This window comes from Saccopteryx bilineata, chromosome 2 (assembly GCF_036850765.1).
Source record: "Saccopteryx bilineata isolate mSacBil1 chromosome 2, mSacBil1_pri_phased_curated, whole genome shotgun sequence".
Lineage (NCBI taxonomy): Eukaryota > Metazoa > Chordata > Mammalia > Chiroptera > Emballonuridae > Saccopteryx > Saccopteryx bilineata.
Window position 1 is genome coordinate 261,135,190 of NC_089491.1, and position 19,436 is coordinate 261,154,625.

Below are 19,436 nucleotides of genomic sequence, written 5' to 3' on the forward strand. Positions count from 1 at the left end.
TCCTGCTCAATAAGCCCCATGCACCCTGTTTTCAGATGAGAACATTGCGGCTCAGCTGGTCAAGGCACAGTTAGGGACAGTGAGGATTTACATCTCACCCTATGACCAGTTCCTCAGTCTGCGCTCTGGAAGGGAGACAGTGGTCTGGACACTTTCACAAGCTCACCTGTTCCGGCTCTGCCTCCCCTGCCCCGGCGTCAGGCCTCTGGGAGTGGGAGTGGGTGGGGCTGGCGGGGACATGACAATGCGGAGAGGGAGAACAAGGGACGTAGGAGGAGCAAAGGAAGAAAGTGCGGGGTGAAGACAGGGTGCACATTAAGGAGAAATCAAAACACTAGAAGGAAGAGCAGAGGAAGGAGAGGAAGAGAATAGCACGCTGGGAAGGGCACAGCGAGCTAGGAGGAAGGGGAGTGAGTGAGCAAATTAGTGAACGGATGTGTGGAAGGTACTCCCATCCTTGTGCACCAAGCAAACTCCTATTCTTCCTACAAAACCCAGCTTAAAAGCCCCGGAGCCTTCCTGGACTCCATCTCACAACCTCACAGGCTACCCTTAGCCTCTGTAACTTGAGTTCATTTATTGGATCCCTGCTGTGCGTCTGGCACCACCCTACAGGTTTCACACACTCATTGCAACCCAGTGAGCGAGCACTGGTATCTCCCTCATTTCAGGGGAAACACAGGCACAGAGAGGCTACTTTAAGTCATCTGAGTGGTAGGATGAAGCTTTGCTAGTTGCTTCCAGTGCCAGTGGGTGAGAAAGTGATTTCCTCCTGCAGAGAATCATTGAGGGGTTGGTTGGTTGGTCCCCCCACCCCCTAACAAGCTTTGTGAAGGAGAGCTGCGGAAAGAGATGGGACCCGGAAGGCTTGTCCTTGCTCTGTCAATGACCCAGACCATGCGGTCTGGACCCACTTCCTCTCTGAGCCTCCGTTTCCCTGAAGGAGAAAGGGCTCTGAGGCTGCTGTGAATGACTGGGTTTGACTCCAGTAGGGGACTAGCAGCTCTGACCATCCCCTCCCCAACCATACCACCCCACTCCCCACCTTCGGGGAGCCCTGAGGATAGCGATTTGCTGTCACCTGGTGGCTAGAATGAGAAATTGCTTCTTGAAGGAGGGGAAGGGCCGCGCATGTGGAGACCAGAGAGAAAGGGGAGCTGTGTGCCCTGAGAGGAGAGCGGGTAGGGGCCTTGTGTCTCAGGACCGTGTGCTTAGCCAACCCTCTGACGTTTCTCTGCCCTGAAGCAACCGCTGTACCTGGAACTCTGGAACATACCATGCTCAATTTTGCTTCCCCAACTTTGCACACTGTTCCCTTGCTAAGATTTTCCCCCAAGATTCACCTGGAAAATGCTCTCTCTTCTTACAACACTCCCACTTCTTTGGGAAGTCGACTAATACCCCAGGCAGTACCCTCTGCCTTCTCTTGGTGTCCCTGGCCCCTTCCTCATACCATACCCTAACAGTGTCCTTGGGCTGTCGTAACAAAGTGCCCCAGAGTGGCTTAAACAACTGAAATTTATTTTCCCACAATTCTGTATGCTAGCAGTTCAAGGTCAGGGTCCTGGAAAGGTTGGTGTTTTCTGGGGGGCATGAGGGACCATCTGCTCCATGGTTTCCTGGCCATCTCTGGTGTCCCATGGCCTCTGCAGCGAGCCCCGACCTCGGCCTGCCTCTTGGCCGGGTGTTCTCACTGCACGCGGGACTGTCTCTACATTGCCTCTTTTCGTAAGGACACCAGACAGTAGGATTGGGGGCCGGCCCCATTCCAGTAGGACCTCATCTATATGTACAATAACTAAGAACATCAGCAATGACCCTGGGGGGTTAGGGCTTCAAAATATGAATTGGAGGGGGGTGACACAATTCATTACAATCACCATGGTTTTCTCCAGCTATTACAACTCCCTGAAGCCTGTGCTTTCTCCGGGCAGGTACACCGCGGAGGGGCGGGGCGACATCTCAATCACTTTGTATCCCTACTCTGCCCAGTTCCGGGAACCTAACAGACACCCAACATGTTGGCTGTGATGAATGAATGACCAAATGCAAGCTGAAAATGTTTATTAAGCACCTGTTAGTTCCCGTCTCTATTACTTTAACCATTTTACCTCATTCAACAGAGTTTGTCATTTTTCCACATTTGAGAGGATGGTTTTACATGACGCTATATGTAGGGGTAAAAATATCTAAAATATTCCTGAAGAATAACAATTTAGGGCACTTCAAGAATGATTACAAAGCAATGGCTATTAAGAACAATATAGTACGAACACACAGGGACATGAAGAGGCTAAAGGAACAGCAAAGAGAGTCTGTAAATGGACTCCCTGAGTGTGTGTCAATCGGACAGGTGACAGAGGTGATCTTGTCCCACAGTGGGGGAAACGAACTTCTCAATAAATTACTCCATGACGGCAGTGGTCCAAAGTGGAACAAAGAAATGAGATCCTTGCCACACGCTATACACAAAAACTCCAGAAGTATTGAGAACTGACATGTGAATGGCCAGACTTTAAAACTTTGGGGAGAAATATTTTGGAAAATATATTTGTGACCTGAGCTGAGAAAGAATTTCTTAAAGAAAGGGACGGAGCAGAAGGGAACAGACTGGTGTTAGACCACATCAAAATTTCCAACGACCACACAGAAGGGTATGAAAAACAAAGCGAGTGCACTGGGGTGGATACTTGCAAGGCAGATGACTCACATCGACATGGAGAACACCTGGGGATCGCATTTTGTCCTCGCTGTCACCTTAGGGAAGCTCTATTTTTTTTCCCCATGTATCCAAGTGGAAACACTGAGGTTCTGAGAAGTATGATGACTTGTCTGAGGCCCTGTCACTGGCCAGGGCTCCAAAACAGCCGCCACTGAAATCCAGGCCTGTTGGACTCAGGGACCCACCCCTCCATTGTGACACTAAGATCAAACCAATCAAATAATGAGCAAAGGGACCAAGGAACACACCAATGCACAAACATGTCATCGTGACCTGTCTCTGGGGCTGGGCGGGGATTGCAGGGTTATGGACTCCTCTGGCAGATCTGAAAAATCTCTCAGGCTCAAGGTAATAACGCACTCAAGTGGGAATGGCAGGTAGTGGTGTCGTTTTACGGGCTGGGGGGCCATCCATCACATGCCCCTGGGAGCAATCATGTTAAAGGGAGTCCAGGTAGGCAGCCAGGCCAGCCACCCAGGAGGGAGAAGGGATTGTAAATCCGGCAAGAAACTGGGGCTCAGAGAGGTTGGACTATGTGCCCAAGGTCACACAGCTAAGTAGCTACTGAGCCATAAGACTTATTGCCGACTCTGTTGTCCTACCCTTGCCCATAAGTTCTGGTTCTGTCTCTTTGACTTTGTCTCTCTCTTTCTCTCTCACACACACAGTACCCCAGGTCCCACTAGGGATAAAAGACACTTCATCAGACCAGTTGCAAGTCACACTTTATTCACTCGCCAAGAGGTCTGGGGGGATCCTGGGCTTCTGGCCAGGTCCCTGGGAATGAGGAAATGGGGGGGCATTAGTTGGAGGGGTGGAAGGCACCCCGCTGGTGCCACTGCATGTCGCGGATGCGGCGCACAGACTGCACCTGGGGGTGAGGGGCCCCAAAGTCACTGCTGTCCTTGTAATCTCCTTTCTCCAGCAGGTACTGCAGCCCGCGGTAGCCAGGGTACTGGTAGCCGACCCACCTGCAGGGCCAGAGGTGGCGGGGGGGGGGGGGCATGGGGAGACAGAAGGGGAAACAGATGAAAAGAGGGAGAGAGAAATAGAGAATATCCTTAAGCTACTGGGATGTTGGGTGGAGCCTTCCAATCTTCACCCTTTAGGATCCAGCCTCTGCTTTCTTCCTTCTTCTGATGGGGAACTCACTACCTCATGAAGCAATTTTTTTTTTCAGTTTAATGTTATGAAGAAACTTTTGACTGAAGGCCTGATGATCCTGGGATCAGAGGAAGGGGTGATCTTAAGTTCCCTGAAACTTAAAACAAGACAGGCCTCTTATCCCAACCCTGAGCCCAGCTGCAAGGCTGAAAGAGAACTTGACAGGGCTGGAGTGGTCCCAAGAGCCTTCTGTACTCCTTCGCCATTTGAAGCCGTCACCATGTAGGGGCCACTCATTCTTTTCAGTACCCGATGAAAGTCAGTCTTCTCCGCAGAAAGCGTCACACAGCCCTGGGCCACAGGGCCCTGCCTGGCCAGCCCCATGGACACCTCCGCTCTGCTCTCAGCCTCGTGTCCCCACACGCCTGCACTCTCGTCCCGTGGTCTCTGCGGAGCCCCTCACTCACCAGGCTGTTCTCTCTCTGGGACACCCATTCCCCCTGGACCCCTGTGCTTCCTACTCCTTCTTCAGATCTCAGCTCAAGAGGCCCCTCCTCAGGGTCTACGTGTGTGTTTCTTAAATTATTTACAATTGTCCCTGACTAGACCGTTAGCTAACGAGAGGCAGAAGCCAGGTCTCTAACACAGCGTCTGGCACATGGCAAACTAAATCAATGAATTAATCCAATAACTGGAGTGAATGAATAAATCAATGAATGAGTGAGTGAACGGGACGATGAACATGGAACTTTGCACGCTATTTCAGGAGTTCGAAAAACCCTAGAAAACCAGTCTGTGTTGTCTACGTTGGTAAACTACCTCCCTTGGGGGAACAAAATCTTGATTTGTAGCCTTTTCCAATTTCTGTGGTGTAAATACTCCCACAATGGCTGATTCCAAGCTACCAGTGATTCAACCACCAGCTCACGAAAATTCTGCAAAGTTAAGCGTCAGCTCTTGCAAGCTGGTACAAGCTGGCCACAGCGTGCCATTGCCCGAAGCCCATCTGTGGACCCCCATGAAACCCAAACCCTTCACAGTGAGAAATTTTCCAATGCTGATTACCAAGGTTTATGTGCCAAAGAAGTGTAATTGGGTGGGAAATGGCCACCCCTTTCACCCAACTCAGGAATTCACACATTAAAAGACTTAGATGGCCAGGCCTTCCTGCCTCTCACAGCTTTGTGAAGACCACTCAACTCATTCCCAGTCTTCTGCAACCCCCGTCTCTTCCTCATCTGCCTCCCCACGGACATTTCCTGTCCCATTCTTTGGCGCTGAGGTTAAGGCCAACGTCTCTTTCCTCCAAAGGTAGGGTGTTGCCCAAAAGGCAGGTTTGGATGGGACGTCAGGGAATGAGAGCCACCACATGTGGGCTGATGGCATTCGCACCCATTTTCCAAGGTGAAGACTGCGGCTGGGAGTGCGTGAGATCACTAGCGCTCCGGGCACAGCGGGACGTAGGGTCCCAGGGTTCCCAGGGCTGGGTGCCCCGGACGTGGGTCTGTACTCACGTGCCACTCTGCACCCGCACGGAGGACACCTTTTCCTGGTAGCCGTGGGCATGGAAGCTGGGCACGTCATCATCTATAATCTCCATCTTCTTCCCTGTGAAGTTGGGGTTCTCATACAGGATGATCTTGTGCTCCTGGCTGTCCTGTTGACAGGGAGTGGGGGAGTCCGTGCACAGAGGGGCCCGGTGAGCCTGCCCAGCCCCTCCTCACGCCCCGGAGTTGGAATCAGCAGCTATAACTCTGTCCAATTCCCACCACATAAGTGTCTATGACAACTGCCATTAAACAATGACCATTTGTTAAGATCTTATTGGGCTATTGTCATGTAATGGACACTCCATATTCTATACTTTAGGGAATACTTGATTCTGAAATGTTATTTGCCCTCCCACAGCCTCAACTCCCTTTATAAAATAAATAACAGCCATTATCTACACACACACACACACACACACACAGCCTTATGGTGCCTCTAGGAGATATGACATATTTTGGCTTTCCTTCATATCCATGCCTCTTCCCGTCCTCCTGTTCCTATGACACTTTTCTTAGCTATCTCCTTTAATCCTTTAAACTACTCATGACATTTGGCCAATGAGGAAATTGAGGCTCAGAGAGGTAAAGAGACTTGTCCAAGGCCACACAGCTGAGAGTCTAGAGCCAACACAGGAACCCAGGTCTGTAACAGGCTAAGTCTGATGTTCCCTGGTTTTCTCTCAAGCTTTGGGGAGAACTGGCCCGGGCTGGGAAGGTTTGGGGATATGCCTTGAGTATGGCTGGATTCTTTGCCCAGCCCAAGTTCACATGCTAGTAAGAATCAGGGTCAGAGAAACCCTGAAAGGTCATGCTGGCTTGAGTCATGACTAAGAGCAAAACCACCTCTCCACCATGAATTTCTAACATTTACAAAGGCTATAATTTATTGAGCAAGTGCTCTGCGACAAGAGTTGTGCAACCCTGGAAAGCAAGGATCATACAGAATAGAACGTGAACAGTGCCTCCCCTCCGGACTATTTTGAGGTCTTGTAAATGGAGCCCCGTGCCATTGTCCAATGTGGCAGCTCTCAGGCTAAGTGAGATGGAATCTCAGGACAGTAGATAAGAACATTCCTATTTTACAGAGGAGAAAACTGAGGCTCAGAGAGGTGAAGTGATTTCTGCAAGTTTACAGAGCCAGGACGTGCCCTGCCAATCAGAAGGGGCACACTGCTGGAAGCAAAGGCTTCTCTCTGGTCCCTAGACCTAACTACAAGGTGACAAAGAAAGGCAGAAGGATGAGGGCCAGGGGCTCACCACTTTGATGGGCCTCAGGGAGCTGAGGGAGTCCGTCCTCCGGCTGCTGGTCCATGAGTCCCAGCGGGGGTACTCACCCTTCTCAAACACAAACTGTTCACCCTTGCAGTTGGCTTGTTCATAGCCCACCCAGCTGCAGTGGAGATGGAGGTGGGGGGGAGGGGGGAGAGGGAGAGAGGGAGAGAGAAGCTCACACTTGCTCAGCTCATCAAGGAATAACAGTGCCACCTAAATCCAAGTATAGCATATCCAAGAGCAGGATCACCTCAGTTATCCAGAACCCAGCTCTACGCTGACTTCAACCATCTGGAAACCAATCAGGAAATAAGAAGCCCAAAAGATGGCCTGTCAACCAATACAGACCTATAGGGCCTGTGCATGAGGGCCCACGGTGCACTGGAATTAGCAGCCAGCTCTCAAAAACAAAAACAAAATCCTGATTGTGGCACTTGCCAGTTCCTATGGTATAAATGCTCTCACCATGGCCCACTGGTTCTCAAACTTAACCCCTGGTAGAAATATCACAAGGTACACTTGTGAAATGCAGATTCCTGGGCTCCAGAACCAAATGTTCGGTCAATGGGACTGGGATGGGGCCCAAGAATCTGCCTTCTGGGATTCTGATGAAGATTGACCTCAAAAATTTCTCTGAAAAACACCGACATAACATGATTTCAAGACATGCAGAAAACTCATAATACGTTGTAAAGTTCTCAAAATGAGTTACAAAACAGTATGTCTAGCATGATCTGCTTTTGATTAAATGTGTTAGATATATGTTCATATTATATATTTTTTATCAAAATCAGATCTAGGCCCTGGCTGGTTGCCTCAAGTAGATAGAGCGTCAGGCCGGTGTGCGATCGTCCCTTCATCCTCAGGAGGACATGGCTGTCCTCATCCTACAGAGGGGGAAACTGAGGCTCAGAGAGGGAAGTCCATTTGAGAAATTCCTCCATCCAAATACTACAAAAAAGCAACTGAGACAGTTAACAAGTCACCGTGCCCAGACATGGTGGAGGCAGGATTTGAACCCAGCTTTCTCTGACTCCAAAGCATACAATCTCCCGACAGGCTGCCGGACCCCAAATCCCGGCCCCCCCGACTGCACAGTCTAGGAGCACAGTAAGGGCGGATCCTTCCAGCGGCACCCCCAACCCGGCACCCCCGGCACATACGGGCCAGCCTGCACCAGGACGGAGCCCGCCTTCTCCACGCCAGTCTCCTTCAGGTTGGGGCAAGGCCCGTTGAGCTCATGTGAGTGGCCTTGGAAGTTCTCCTGCTCAAAGATGATGATCTGCAATAGGAGGAGACAGTCAGACTTCGTCCTGACAGGGGAGGAGGGGGAGCAGGCCAATGGGGACAGGAAGGGGACTCGGTGAGCCTCCAGGGATGCCGAAGGATCCCACCTGGGAAGCCACACACCAAAGGTCAAGTCAGACAGGCTTGGTTCAGCCAGTTACCGGCTGTGAGACCTCGAGTCTGTTTTCCCCTCTATAAAATGGGAAGTAAAGATGGACCCTACCTCATGGGCTCGCTGGAAGGATTCAGAGAAGCCTAATGTTAGCACACAGTGTTGGCTCTGTGTGGGAGAGGCATAGGGACGTTAATTAAGGCCCCCGAGTGGGGAAGTCGTGGAGCTGAACTTGGAGCCCAAGCTGTCAGATACTGTTTCCACCGGAGCAGCGCTTCGAAGACTCTAACGTGTGGACCAGGCACCTGGGATCCTGATAAAGGGCAGCTTCCGAGCCAGCAGGTCTGGGATGCGACCCAGAGCTTGCATTTCCCACCAGCTCCCAGTGAGGCTGGTACCACTGGTCTGCAGATCTCAGGAGGAGCAGTGGATGCTAGGACACATCGCTGGACTTTCTCCTGCTCCCGTCAGAGCTGGCCTCGTAGCTCCTCCATCCACGCCCCCACCCCCACATCACCAGCAAAACCCGTGCCCTTTCTTTAAGCCTCAGAGGCTTTGCAGGTCTCCCTCTGACCTCCTGCCAGGATACTTCCTAGAGAGACCTTGCCTCACCTGGTCCTCTCATCAGCTCAAGGCCTCCGAGCCACATGCTAACAGGGAGGCCAGGGAGCACTGGGCATTGTACCACCACAATGCCCCAGAAGCAGAATCTGGAAGCTGGTTCAGGGCGCGGGCTCCCAGAGGGCAGCCGTACAATCCACATGGTCAGCACTGGCTGGGTAAACATGCCCCTCTCTCCCAGGCCAGGGATTAGCGACATAAAGGCTAATCCCTGGCCTGGGAGGTGGGGGGAGGCTCCCCATGGGCTCAGTTCAGCCTTTACGGTCACTGACTCGACAGTAGACAGTCAGGAGACACAGGCACTGGTGTCGTCTCTGCTGTATCCAGCAGTGCAACCCAAGGAAGTCACTTGACTGCTCTGAGCCTCGGCTTTCCCATCTGTGAAATGAGGGATCATTTTTTTGGTCTATTTTTGCAGGGTTACTGAGAAGAATCAAGAATATGGAAGTGAGGGGCCTGAAAGACAAGAACTTGAAGGGGTGAGGAGTCTGAGGTGTATGAGCCTTTCCATTCCTTTGAAAGGCCTCAGAGAGCCCAAGAGCTCAGTATTATTATTGTTGTTGTTGTTTACCAACAAATGGATGCTACAATTCTACACGTTATCTAACCTTTTAACCCTGCACTGTTCAATACAACTGCCTACGGATGTCTACAGGACAGGAGCCACCAGTCCTAATTAAGATGTGTCATCAGTATAAAACACATACCATATTTTGAAGATTTAGTATGAATAATGTAATATAGCTCCCTAAAATTTTCCTATTGATTAGACATTAGAATATATTGGGTTTCATACGATATAAAAATCCATCTCATCTGTTTCTTTTTACTTTGTGGACGTGGCTACTCAGAAATGTTCGATCACGTATCTGTAGCTCCAGTTTGCCATCTGTGGGACAGAGCTGCTCCAAACCACGTCATGCTGGCCTTTTTGCTGCTCCTCAAATTCATCCAGCTCATTCTGACCCCTGGGCCTTTGCACACACTGTGCCGGCTGCCTGGAATGCTCTCCCTCCTCCTGTTGCCCCATTTTCACGTGGCTGCTCCCTGATGTGACCCTGGTCTCTGCCTTCCCTGAGCGCCTGAGCTAACACACTTTTTCTCGACCACCCCGACTCCGGAAGCCTCATTCCATGTTTCTCTGCAACACTTCTCACTCCTTGAAAATTATATATGTATTGGTCTTCCTTTCCTCTAGAAAGCCCCTTGTGGGACAGAATGGAATCACAAAGGGCAGATCCAGGATGGACTCCCTGCCCAGGACCCCAGATGCAGAGGGAGACAGAGGGAAGCCAGGTGGCAGTTGCAGGTACAGATTTGGGGCAGATTGGGTGTGACGAGCTTACATTGGGCTAAGGTCCCACCACCCTCTGGAGGGCAGGGAGGATGAGAAAGCAGAGAAGGCACCATTATTAGCTGGCACTGGGTGGACGTACCACAAGCCAGGAACTGGGCTGTCTGTGTTCTTTGCCTTGTCACAGTCATCCTATGTCATGAATTTGATTCTCTTCATTTTATGAATGAGGGTACTGAGGCTCAGAGAGGTCACACAGCAGTCTGGAAGCAGGACTCAAACCCCATTTCCCATCACAAGGCCTTTCTTAGACAGGACTGAGGGTCCACTCTAGTCTTGAGGAGCCCCCATGGGCAGTAGGGTGTGTGAGGGGGTATGGCAGAGAAATTTAAGGCTCCAAAGCTGGAAGCCAGCACTGAAGATTCTAGTGTACCAGTCGTGGGCCAGAGAGGGGCCTTCAGAATCAGCCCCCAGCATGCAAGTAGGCGACACTGAGGCCACAGGGGGAAGGGGCAGAGAGGGGGGCCTGGGGAGGCAGATGCCAGCCCCACATTACAGACCTCGTAGAAGCACTCTGCTTGCCCCTCCTGCATCCCTCCCGTGCGGTACTCACCTTGGGGTTGAGAGGCTGTGGCTTGCCCGCTTGGGTCTGGTGGTCTGAGGCCATGGTGGGCTGTCCTGTGCAAGAATGACCTGGAAAACATGAGGGAAACAGCAGTGAGCGGTTCCTCACCTGGGGCACCTTGGGCCACACCACGGCAGGCCAACCCCGTCTTCTGTCTCCCGGGTGTCAGGTTGTCCCAGAGCAGTGGGGTTAGCCGGCGGCTGCCCAAGCGTCCATCTGAGCCTCACTGCTTTGTGTGCAGACCAGCTCCAGAGGAGGAATAAAACCTACTAAAAAATAAAGTGGTGAATGGGAGCTTAAGTGGGGTCCCTGTCACTCAGATCCAGAAAACTGATGCTACACAGAATGCAGACCCATCAGTATCACGCAGAAGTTCCTTGATTAAAGGACAGCAGCATGGGGCAAATAAAACCCATGCGCCGGCCAGTCGTGGCCCTCAGTCTGCAGTCTGGCAAAGGCTCCTGGAACCCCTCCCTTCACCTTCTTCCTTGACCCCGCCCAGTACCCAGAATGCTCCCCTCCGCCATTGGTCTTATCTATCCCATTATCGCGCACGTCTGTTATGTAACTCACGCTAAAGAAAATGAAGAAGGCATGAGTGTGACCGTGGGAGTTCAGGCACTGTGCTAGACAGCAGCCGGGAGAATTTCGCAGCTGCTGAGAATACTGGACAAGTCTGGAAAGGCATCAGTTTCTTCTCCCTTCCCGTGGGAGAGGCAGTGGACTCCGCCTGTATTTTCCCAGAGAGAAGGGGAAGCCTGACCTTGTTCTCCAGAGATAATGCCCAGCTTCCAGAAGCCCCTTCCACACTAGAGGCCAGGCTGGGACATCCCCCAGAAACAAGAAATTCAAAGCAGCCGCTTGGGAGCTGGCCTCACTCCTCTCTGCTGAGAGACCAACCCTCTGAGCCTGTCACAGAGCCAGGGGTCCCGCCAGTATAGTCCCTGTCATCAGTATTCTCAGATCCAAGATCAAACTCAATTGGTCAAATCAGGTGCTGGCTTCACTGCTTACCAGCCTTGAGGTCCTAAGCAGATCACCCTCTCTGTGCCTTAGTAATGGGCACAGTAATGGCACTTAAGGAATATCCATGAGCAAACCTGGTGATTCAATAATATTGAATGCTCAAGCCCTTGGCAGAGGGCCTGGAAGATACTCGTCGCTCAGTACATGGCATCATCAGGGCCATTTCCACTAAGATTTAGTGGTTTTGAAATCACCTGTTGCAGAGAGCTCGCGGAGAGCAGTGACGGCTTCCTAGCCCTCCCACCCCCCAAGGCGGGACACGTAGCAGACCTCTGCAATGTTGGTGAATACAGAGAGAACCGACTCACCCCCCTAGAAACGAACTAGATTAGAACCTTCACTGGTTTTATTCCTTCCTTTAGCAAACCCTCAGCATCTCTTTCCCAGTCGCTGGCAAAACGAGGATGCTGAGGGACTGTTTAATATTAGTAAAGAGCATTGCCCGAGTCCCCACTCTGTGCTGTGCACCGTGCTGGACCATTTGCTTACATTATCCAAGCCTTACAATAAAGCGGGTTTTAGGAGCCCTCTCCCCATTTAACAGCAAAGAAATCTGAGGCTTTAGAGCGTTGAAGTCTTCACTCAAGGATATCTTGTCAGAAAGTAGTGGCACCTGGCTTTGAACCCAGGTCTTTCACACTTTCCATCAGGAATAAGCTTGAGAGAAAAAGGCAAGGCAAGTGAGAGAGGTATTCTTACCCGCGACACCGGCCCCTGAGTGCCTGTGAAGCCTGGCCGGTGGGAGGTGGCCTTTATACCTTCCCCAGGAGTGCTGGTGCCAAGACGGGTGACCACTGTGTCCCCGCGGAAAACAGGGCAAGAATGCTGGATTAAGCCCACACCAAAGCCCAGGTCAGCAAATGCCCACAGACATTGTGTCTCCGCACAATAATGTCATTAGCTTTCAGATTTGGCCACGCCAGGGTGGTCAGGCGGCTGGGCAAGGAGATGCCCGCTTTGCATGCATCAGCCGTCCGGCTGCCAGGATCGAGGGCAGGCTGGGTTCACTGGACAGCGGAGCCCTGGGGGAAGACAGACAGAGGCAAAGCCCAGTGGCCCTGGATTAAAAAAAAAAAAAAAGAAGTAAAAGAGGGGAGTTTGGCAGGGTCCAGAATGCACCATCCACCCATCCATCCATCCATCTAACAAATATTTATCAGACATCTACGTGGTGTCAAGCTCTGTTCCAGGAGGTAGTGTCAGAGAGGGGACCTGCTCCAGCCTCCACCACCCAGGAAAGCTCACAGAAAGATGAAGTCCTCAGGGATCAGAAATTCGTTTGTGAAACCAAGTTGGGAGGACAATTCCAACCAGGGACAGGGCCTGGGCTAGGTAGCCCCGGTGAACAGGGGTCTATATGTGCAGGGTGAGGAGAGTGAACGTCATTCCGAAGTCCCCCGGGCTATCCCAGCACCAGCTGTTCTTATGGGGGAGGGGGTGCTCGCAGGATCCCAGCACCTGAGGTTGGGAGAAACCTCTCTCAGATCCCGACTGCCCCCCACCACTGCACGGTGGGCACTTGGCCTTCACTCAAGTTCCTTCTGGGCAGCCAGCCTGTGTCTTCACCGAATCCAGGATCAGGCAAGAAACAGGGGACAGCGCAGGGGCTTGGAAACTGGATTGGAGCAAGGAGACACCTCCCCCCTACCTTTCCTGCCCCATCCGCACGCACGCGCAGTCACGCACGCGCAGGCACGCGCACACACAGGCACGCACACGCAGGCACTCACGCACGCGCGCGCCCCAGCTCGCTAGCCAAGGTGTTTCTCTCTGTAGCACTTACCACCTGACCTAACGTTGCTCTTTTATTTTTCGGATTTACGATTAGAAGTATTTCTTGTTGGCCCTGGCCGGTTGGCTCAGCGGTAGAGCGTCAGCCTGGCATGCAGAAGTCCCGGGTTCGATTCCCGGCCAGGGCACACAGGAGAAGCGCCCATCTGCCTCTCCACCCTCCCCCTCTCCTTCCTCTCTGTCTCTCTCTTCCCCTCCCGCAGCCGAGGCTCCATTGGAGCAAAGATGGCCCCGGAGCTGGGGATGGCTCCTTGGCCTCTGCCCCAGGCGCTAGAGTGGCTCTGGTCGAGGGGCAGAGCGTCGCCCCCTGGTGGGCAGAGCGTCGCCCCCTGGTGGGAGTGCCGGGTGGATCCCGGTCGGGCGCATGGGGGAGTCTATCTGACTGTCTCTCCCCGTTTCCAGTTTCAGAAAAATACAAAAATAATAATAATAATAATAAATAGAAGTATTTATTGATGAATAAACGCACAACAAAATGCGACCTCTCCATACAATGAAATGTCGACCAGCCTTAAAATGGAAGGAGATTCTGACCCACGCTACAACATGGATGAAACTTGAACACATGATGCTAAGTGTAGTAAACCAGGTCCAAGAGGACAAATACCAAATACTTCCACATATAGGAGGTTCCTAGAGTAGTTAGAGTCACAGAGACAGAGTGTAGATTAGTGGGTGCCAGAGGCTGGAAGGAGGGAGGAATGGGGAGCCAGTGTTAAATGGGTGCAGAGTTTCAGTTTTACAAAATGAAAAAAGGTTCTGAAGATGGAGGGTAATGTTTGCACAACAGTGTGAGAGGGCATAATGGCACCCAAATGTACACTTACAATGATTTACACGGCCAATTGTATGTTATGAATATTTTACCGCAATAAAAAGAATGTCGACTCCCACCCCCCTGAATTTTATGGTCTCACTGTTCTGGAAGCTGGAAGTCTGAAATCAAGGTGTCAGCAGAGCCATGACAGCTCTAGGGGAGAATGCTTCCTTGCCTCTTCCAGCTTCTGCAATTTGCCCGCAATCCTTGGTTTGTAGATTCATCACGCCAGTCACATGGCCATCTTCTCCCTGTGTCTTCCCATTGTCTGGCCTCTGCGTATGTCTGCGGCTGTGTCTGAATTTCCCTTTTTTATAATGACACCTGTCATACTGGATTCAGGCCCACCCTAATGCCTTCATTGTAATTTAATTACCTCTATAAAGACCCTGTGTCTAAGTAAGGTCACATACTGAGCACTGGGGGTTAGGACTTCAACATTTCTTTTTGGGGACACAATTCAACCCATAACAGGTGTCAACTAATAATTGTTGAATAAAATGGATGGATTCAAGACCTGCCTGTGTCTCAACAGGAAAGAATTGCTAACGTTTAGATAGTTTGAGACCTAATCACGAGACAGGCACTGTCCATACTTTTCTCTTTCAGTCCTCCCAGCAAACCCAAGAGGAAAGTGTTGCATTTATCAATCATTCCATTTTCAAGAAGAGAAAGCTGAGGCTCAGAGGGATTAAGCAACTTGCCCAAGTTTGCACAGTCAGTGAGGAGCAGCTGGACTTTGTGGATTGAGCCCCTACTAAGCTCATTGGAGGGCCCTTTATCTGCTGTGTCATTAGATTCAATCCTTACAACCATCTTTGAAGTAGATATTATTAATCTCTCCTATTACAGATATGAAGCTGATGCTTAGACAGGTTAACCTATCCAACATCACACAGCAAGGAGTTGATAGAGACAGGATTTGAACTCAGAACTCAAGGTTCTTAAGACTTCAAAGCCTTCAACCCATGCTACTTCCCTCCTCTTCTCTCAGTTTTCTCAACTGTAAATTGAGGTTTCATTCTATTTCACACTCGTAAGAATTTTAATATTGTAGCATTTATAATTATAACTTTCGTAAAATGAGCCAATAGTGAGAAGCCCTCAGTAGAGTTTCTAACCCATACATCTTCCAATATTCATTATTATTGCATCTATGTGGACTGCAATATTTTCAAAGCCTTTTATATTTATTCTTTCTTCATTCCTTCACTCCAGGGTGTGAGGCCAGAGATTGTCAGAAACCTGGGCATTCTCTATACTCATTCATTCATTTCCAATCCTGATCACCCACTGTGTGTCAGCTGTGGACTCAGTGGGGAGTGAATACAGACAGTACCCCTGCCCTGGTGTGGCTTACAGCTGACAGGTGCTTAAGAACTCAAAGTGCTTCACTTGGGGCATAGCCTGGGCCACTCACTCATCTAGATGATGAGCTCCATGAGATTTGGGCTCAATGCTGAGCCATGTTTGCCTCCCCAGCGCCTGCCTGGGGCCAGCACATAGTAAGTGCACAGAAAATAGTTGTTGACTATCTGAATTATTGAATGAATAAAAGAAGAAGAGATGAGTGAAGGCATCTTAGTTTGGGCTTCAGCAGAAGCAGATTCTAAATAAGATGTTTGGGAAGTGACCCCAGGAAGTATTATCAGAGAGAGAAGCAGTGAGGCATGGAAGGGAAGGCAGCCAATACAGGGTGTATCAGTGAGCAGGTTGCCACTGGAGCTTCTTGATATTAAATTGGTCCGTGTGATTCCTTCTGGTCAATGGTTTCTGAGCAGACATGACAGGTATAATTTCCAGGTCTAGCCATTTTATTGCAGGTGCTAGACTTGCCAAGGCTCTCTCTTTCATTGCCCTGAGATAGCGTTGCAAGGTGGTGAAGCCTCCATCAGTCTGGTTCTGTGACAGACTTTGTGGACAAGAGCTCCCTGCTGACCAGCATTAGGTATGTGGCATGAGTGAGAAATAAGCCTTCATTGTTATAAATCACCAAGACCCAGGGGCTGTTTGTTACCCAGCATAGCCGGACTGATACATGGGGAGAGAGGGCTTGGACCCTTGTCTCTCCCTCACCTTCTCACTGCTACAAAGAGAATTGGCTTGGTGTCCACAAATACAGTTTGAACCTTAGACACAAAGGACACAGAGCTAAAAGGAGCCACAGAAATGAAGTTGAGAAGTTCTCAACTTTATTAGCACCAACACTCCCTGGTCATGACAATTATTTTGTGACAGCCCAGTTACTTTCTTGAAATCAAATTGATACTCTAACCACCTACCTACATGCTTTCAGAATAAATTAACATTGAAATGTCCTAACTGTAATACAAAAGAATATAATGAAATGTGCAGGAGTATGAATTTCAATATACAAAGGTCTGAACACTGCTTTACTAAATGATGTAAAAAAAAAAAAAGGAGTCAGGGGCCTGGCCGGTTGGCTCAGTGGTAGAGTATCGGCCTGGTGTGCAGGAGTCCTGGGTTTGATTCCCGGCCAGGGCACACAGGAGAAGTGCCCGTCTGCTTCTCCACCCCTCCCCCTCTCCTTCCTCTCTGTCTCTCTCTTCCCCTCTTGCAGCCAGGGCTCCATTGGAGCAAAGTTGGCCCCGGGCACTGAGAATGGCTGTGGTTGCAACAGAGCATCGCCTCCTGGTGGGCGTGCCAGGTGGATCCTGGTCAGGCGCATGCGAGAGTCTGTCTGACTGCCTCCCCATTTCCAACTTCAGAAAAATACAAAAAAAAAAGGAGTCAGGTTTTGTGTTACTTGTAATGGACAAGTTTGGGTAGGAAGTTAATGAACCAAATGTGTGTTTGACATTTTCATACACCTGTGAAGACTGCCTTGAACATAATACAGCCACACTGGCAGACTGGCCCAGAGGTGACTTACTGCTGATGCGAACCCTGCAGGCGACATTGACATGGGCACCGTGATTTTCCAGAACAGGAAGGAAGGCTTGGGAACGTTCCAACCTGAGGGTAGGGAGCTGGGGTGTGTATACACCAATTTCTATAGTCTTTGGACGGCAGATGCCCCAAGTAGGTATTAACTCCCCAGACTCTGTTCCCCAGGGGTGGTATGCAGCCACCCCTGGGGAACAGAGGCATGCCCATGTTGGCAGCTGGAAGTGGCCCTCACTCACCAACACTGTAAGTTCTAAGGGATATGGGGAAACAGACACTGCATCTAGGGACATCAGAGGCAGATAAGACGTCCATGGTAAGGCTAGGGGGAGGGGCGGCCAGTAGCCACGCCCACAGCCAGCTGCCGCAGCAGCAAAGGCGGCTTCGGTTTTGCAAACCACCGTCTCACAACCCATGCGTGGGAAGCAATGAGCTTTGGATATGGACCTGAACTGGAGTCCTGGTCCCACCCCGTACAAGCTGTGGCCCTTGGGGCACTTTACAGGCAGACTTCGGGATACTGCGGGTTCGGCTCCACACCACCACAGTAAAGCAAGTATCGCAATAAAGCGAGTCCCAATCTTTTTGCTGGCGGACAGTCCTGCCTTTGACTGTAAAACGCAACATCTGGGAAGAACAGGAAGTGGAGCACAATAAAACGAGGCGTGCCTGCGCTTCGGTGCTCTGGGCCTCAGTCTCTGTGAATGGCAAAGCGCCCATCTGCCCCGAATGGATACATCAGAGTGTGTGGAGCTCAGAAGTGAATGTTCTAGAATATATGCACCAGGTTCAAACCTCAGCTCGACCGCTTCCTACCTGTGCGGCTCTGGAAAAGCGATAGCCTCTCTGAACCTCAGTTTCCTCATCTGTTAAACAGGCTGAATAATGTGCCAATTTTCCAAGGTCAGTCTTAGGACACAATGAGTTGGCGTATAAAAATCCCCAGCACTGAGCCCTGGGCGGTTGGCGCAGTGGTAGAGCGTCGGCCTGGCGTGCAGGAGGGTTCGATTCCCGGCCAGGGCACACAGGAGAAGCGCCCGTCTGATTCTCCACCCCTCCCCCTCTCCTTCTTCTCTGTCTCTCTCTTCCCCTCCCACAGCCAAGGCTCCATTGGAGCAAAGTTGGCCTGGGCACTGAGGATGGCTCTATGGTCTCTGCCTCAGGCACTAGAATGACTGTGGTTGCAACAGAGCGACGCCCCAGATGAGCAGAGCATCGCCCCCTGGTGGGCATGCCGGGTGGATCCTAGTCGGGCACATGTGGGAGTCTGTCTGACTGCCTCCCCGTTTCCAACTCCAGAAAAATACAAAAAAAAAAAATCCCCAGCACTGGGGTCTGGGCTTCGGGAAACACTGATTTATAAAGCATGACAAGGCCTCTCCCTGTGAGAGGGAGGAGGGGGAAGGTCCTGGCAGGAGGAAGCAGTGAGGAGTGAGGGGTGCTGTCATCCATGCTGGGTGACCCTCACCACCCCCAAGCCTGAGGTCCCAACCCAGACCTCCCCTGGGAGGTTACTGTACACCACAGTAAAAATAATGCAAGGCGATTTCTTGACTCTGCAGATATATATATATATGCAGACTGAGGTCATTGCAAATTGCTATACTGTATTCTTTTCATTGCCTTCCCACTCCCCTACTCCCAGCAGGGCGCCCACATGGAGTGGGCAGGCTGCAGGGGCAGGGAAAGCTCTGGGCAGACAGGTGAGCAGAGTCAGGGAGGGAGGGAGGGAAGCAGGACTGGCTCCTGGAGGTGGGGGTGGGGTGGTGCCGGTCCAGAAGCCAGCCATCACCTATCAAATAGGACACGCCCTCCTCTTCCACTGGGGCCAGAGGAGACTCACATTTAGGCCTGGCACTGCCACATGGCATCCCCCTTCATGGCCAGTTGAAGCCACTGAGGCTCAGAGCAGTGACAATAAGTGGCGGGAAGTGGCATGGGGACTTAGTTCCCCAGCCATGGCTGCAGAAGGACTCTGGGCAAGGGAACAGAGTTATTGGCACATGGAGGGAGTTATTGACACAGTTGGGGAATGACACCATCACGGCTCACACAAAGCTCTGCAGTAGCCTCCCACCTGGCCTTCTGGAGTTCCTCCTGGTCCCACAGTCTGTGCCCTGCTCCACAACCAGAGCCACCATCTCAAACCCTAAGGCAGGCTAAGTCTTCATGGCTCCCAGCTTCTTCAGAGAAGAGTCAGGGTGTTGCCCTTCTCTGGACCCTATATGCCTGGTCCCACGCCCTCTCTGACCCCCTCCCCGCCCTAGCATGGAGTGTATTCCTAGCAGCAGCCTCCATGGTGTCTCCA

The 19,436-nt window shown here is 51.2% G+C and overlaps 1 protein-coding gene across 1 annotated transcript; it reads right to left on the minus strand.

Moving 5' to 3' along the window:
- Window positions 1–3,430: 3,430 nt before the first annotated feature.
- On the minus strand, window positions 3,431–12,370 carry CRYBB2 (crystallin beta B2). Its single transcript, XM_066260275.1, has 6 exons — window positions 12,313–12,370; window positions 10,576–10,655; window positions 7,812–7,930; window positions 6,634–6,766; window positions 5,341–5,483; window positions 3,431–3,693 (listed from the first exon to the last, which is right to left on the minus strand). The coding sequence occupies exons 2-6, from the start codon at window positions 10,627–10,629 to the stop codon at window positions 3,525–3,527; spliced, it is 618 nt and encodes a 205-aa protein (XP_066116372.1). The 5' UTR covers window positions 10,630–10,655; window positions 12,313–12,370; the 3' UTR covers window positions 3,431–3,524.
- Between the last annotated feature and the right edge of the window lie 7,066 nt (window positions 12,371–19,436).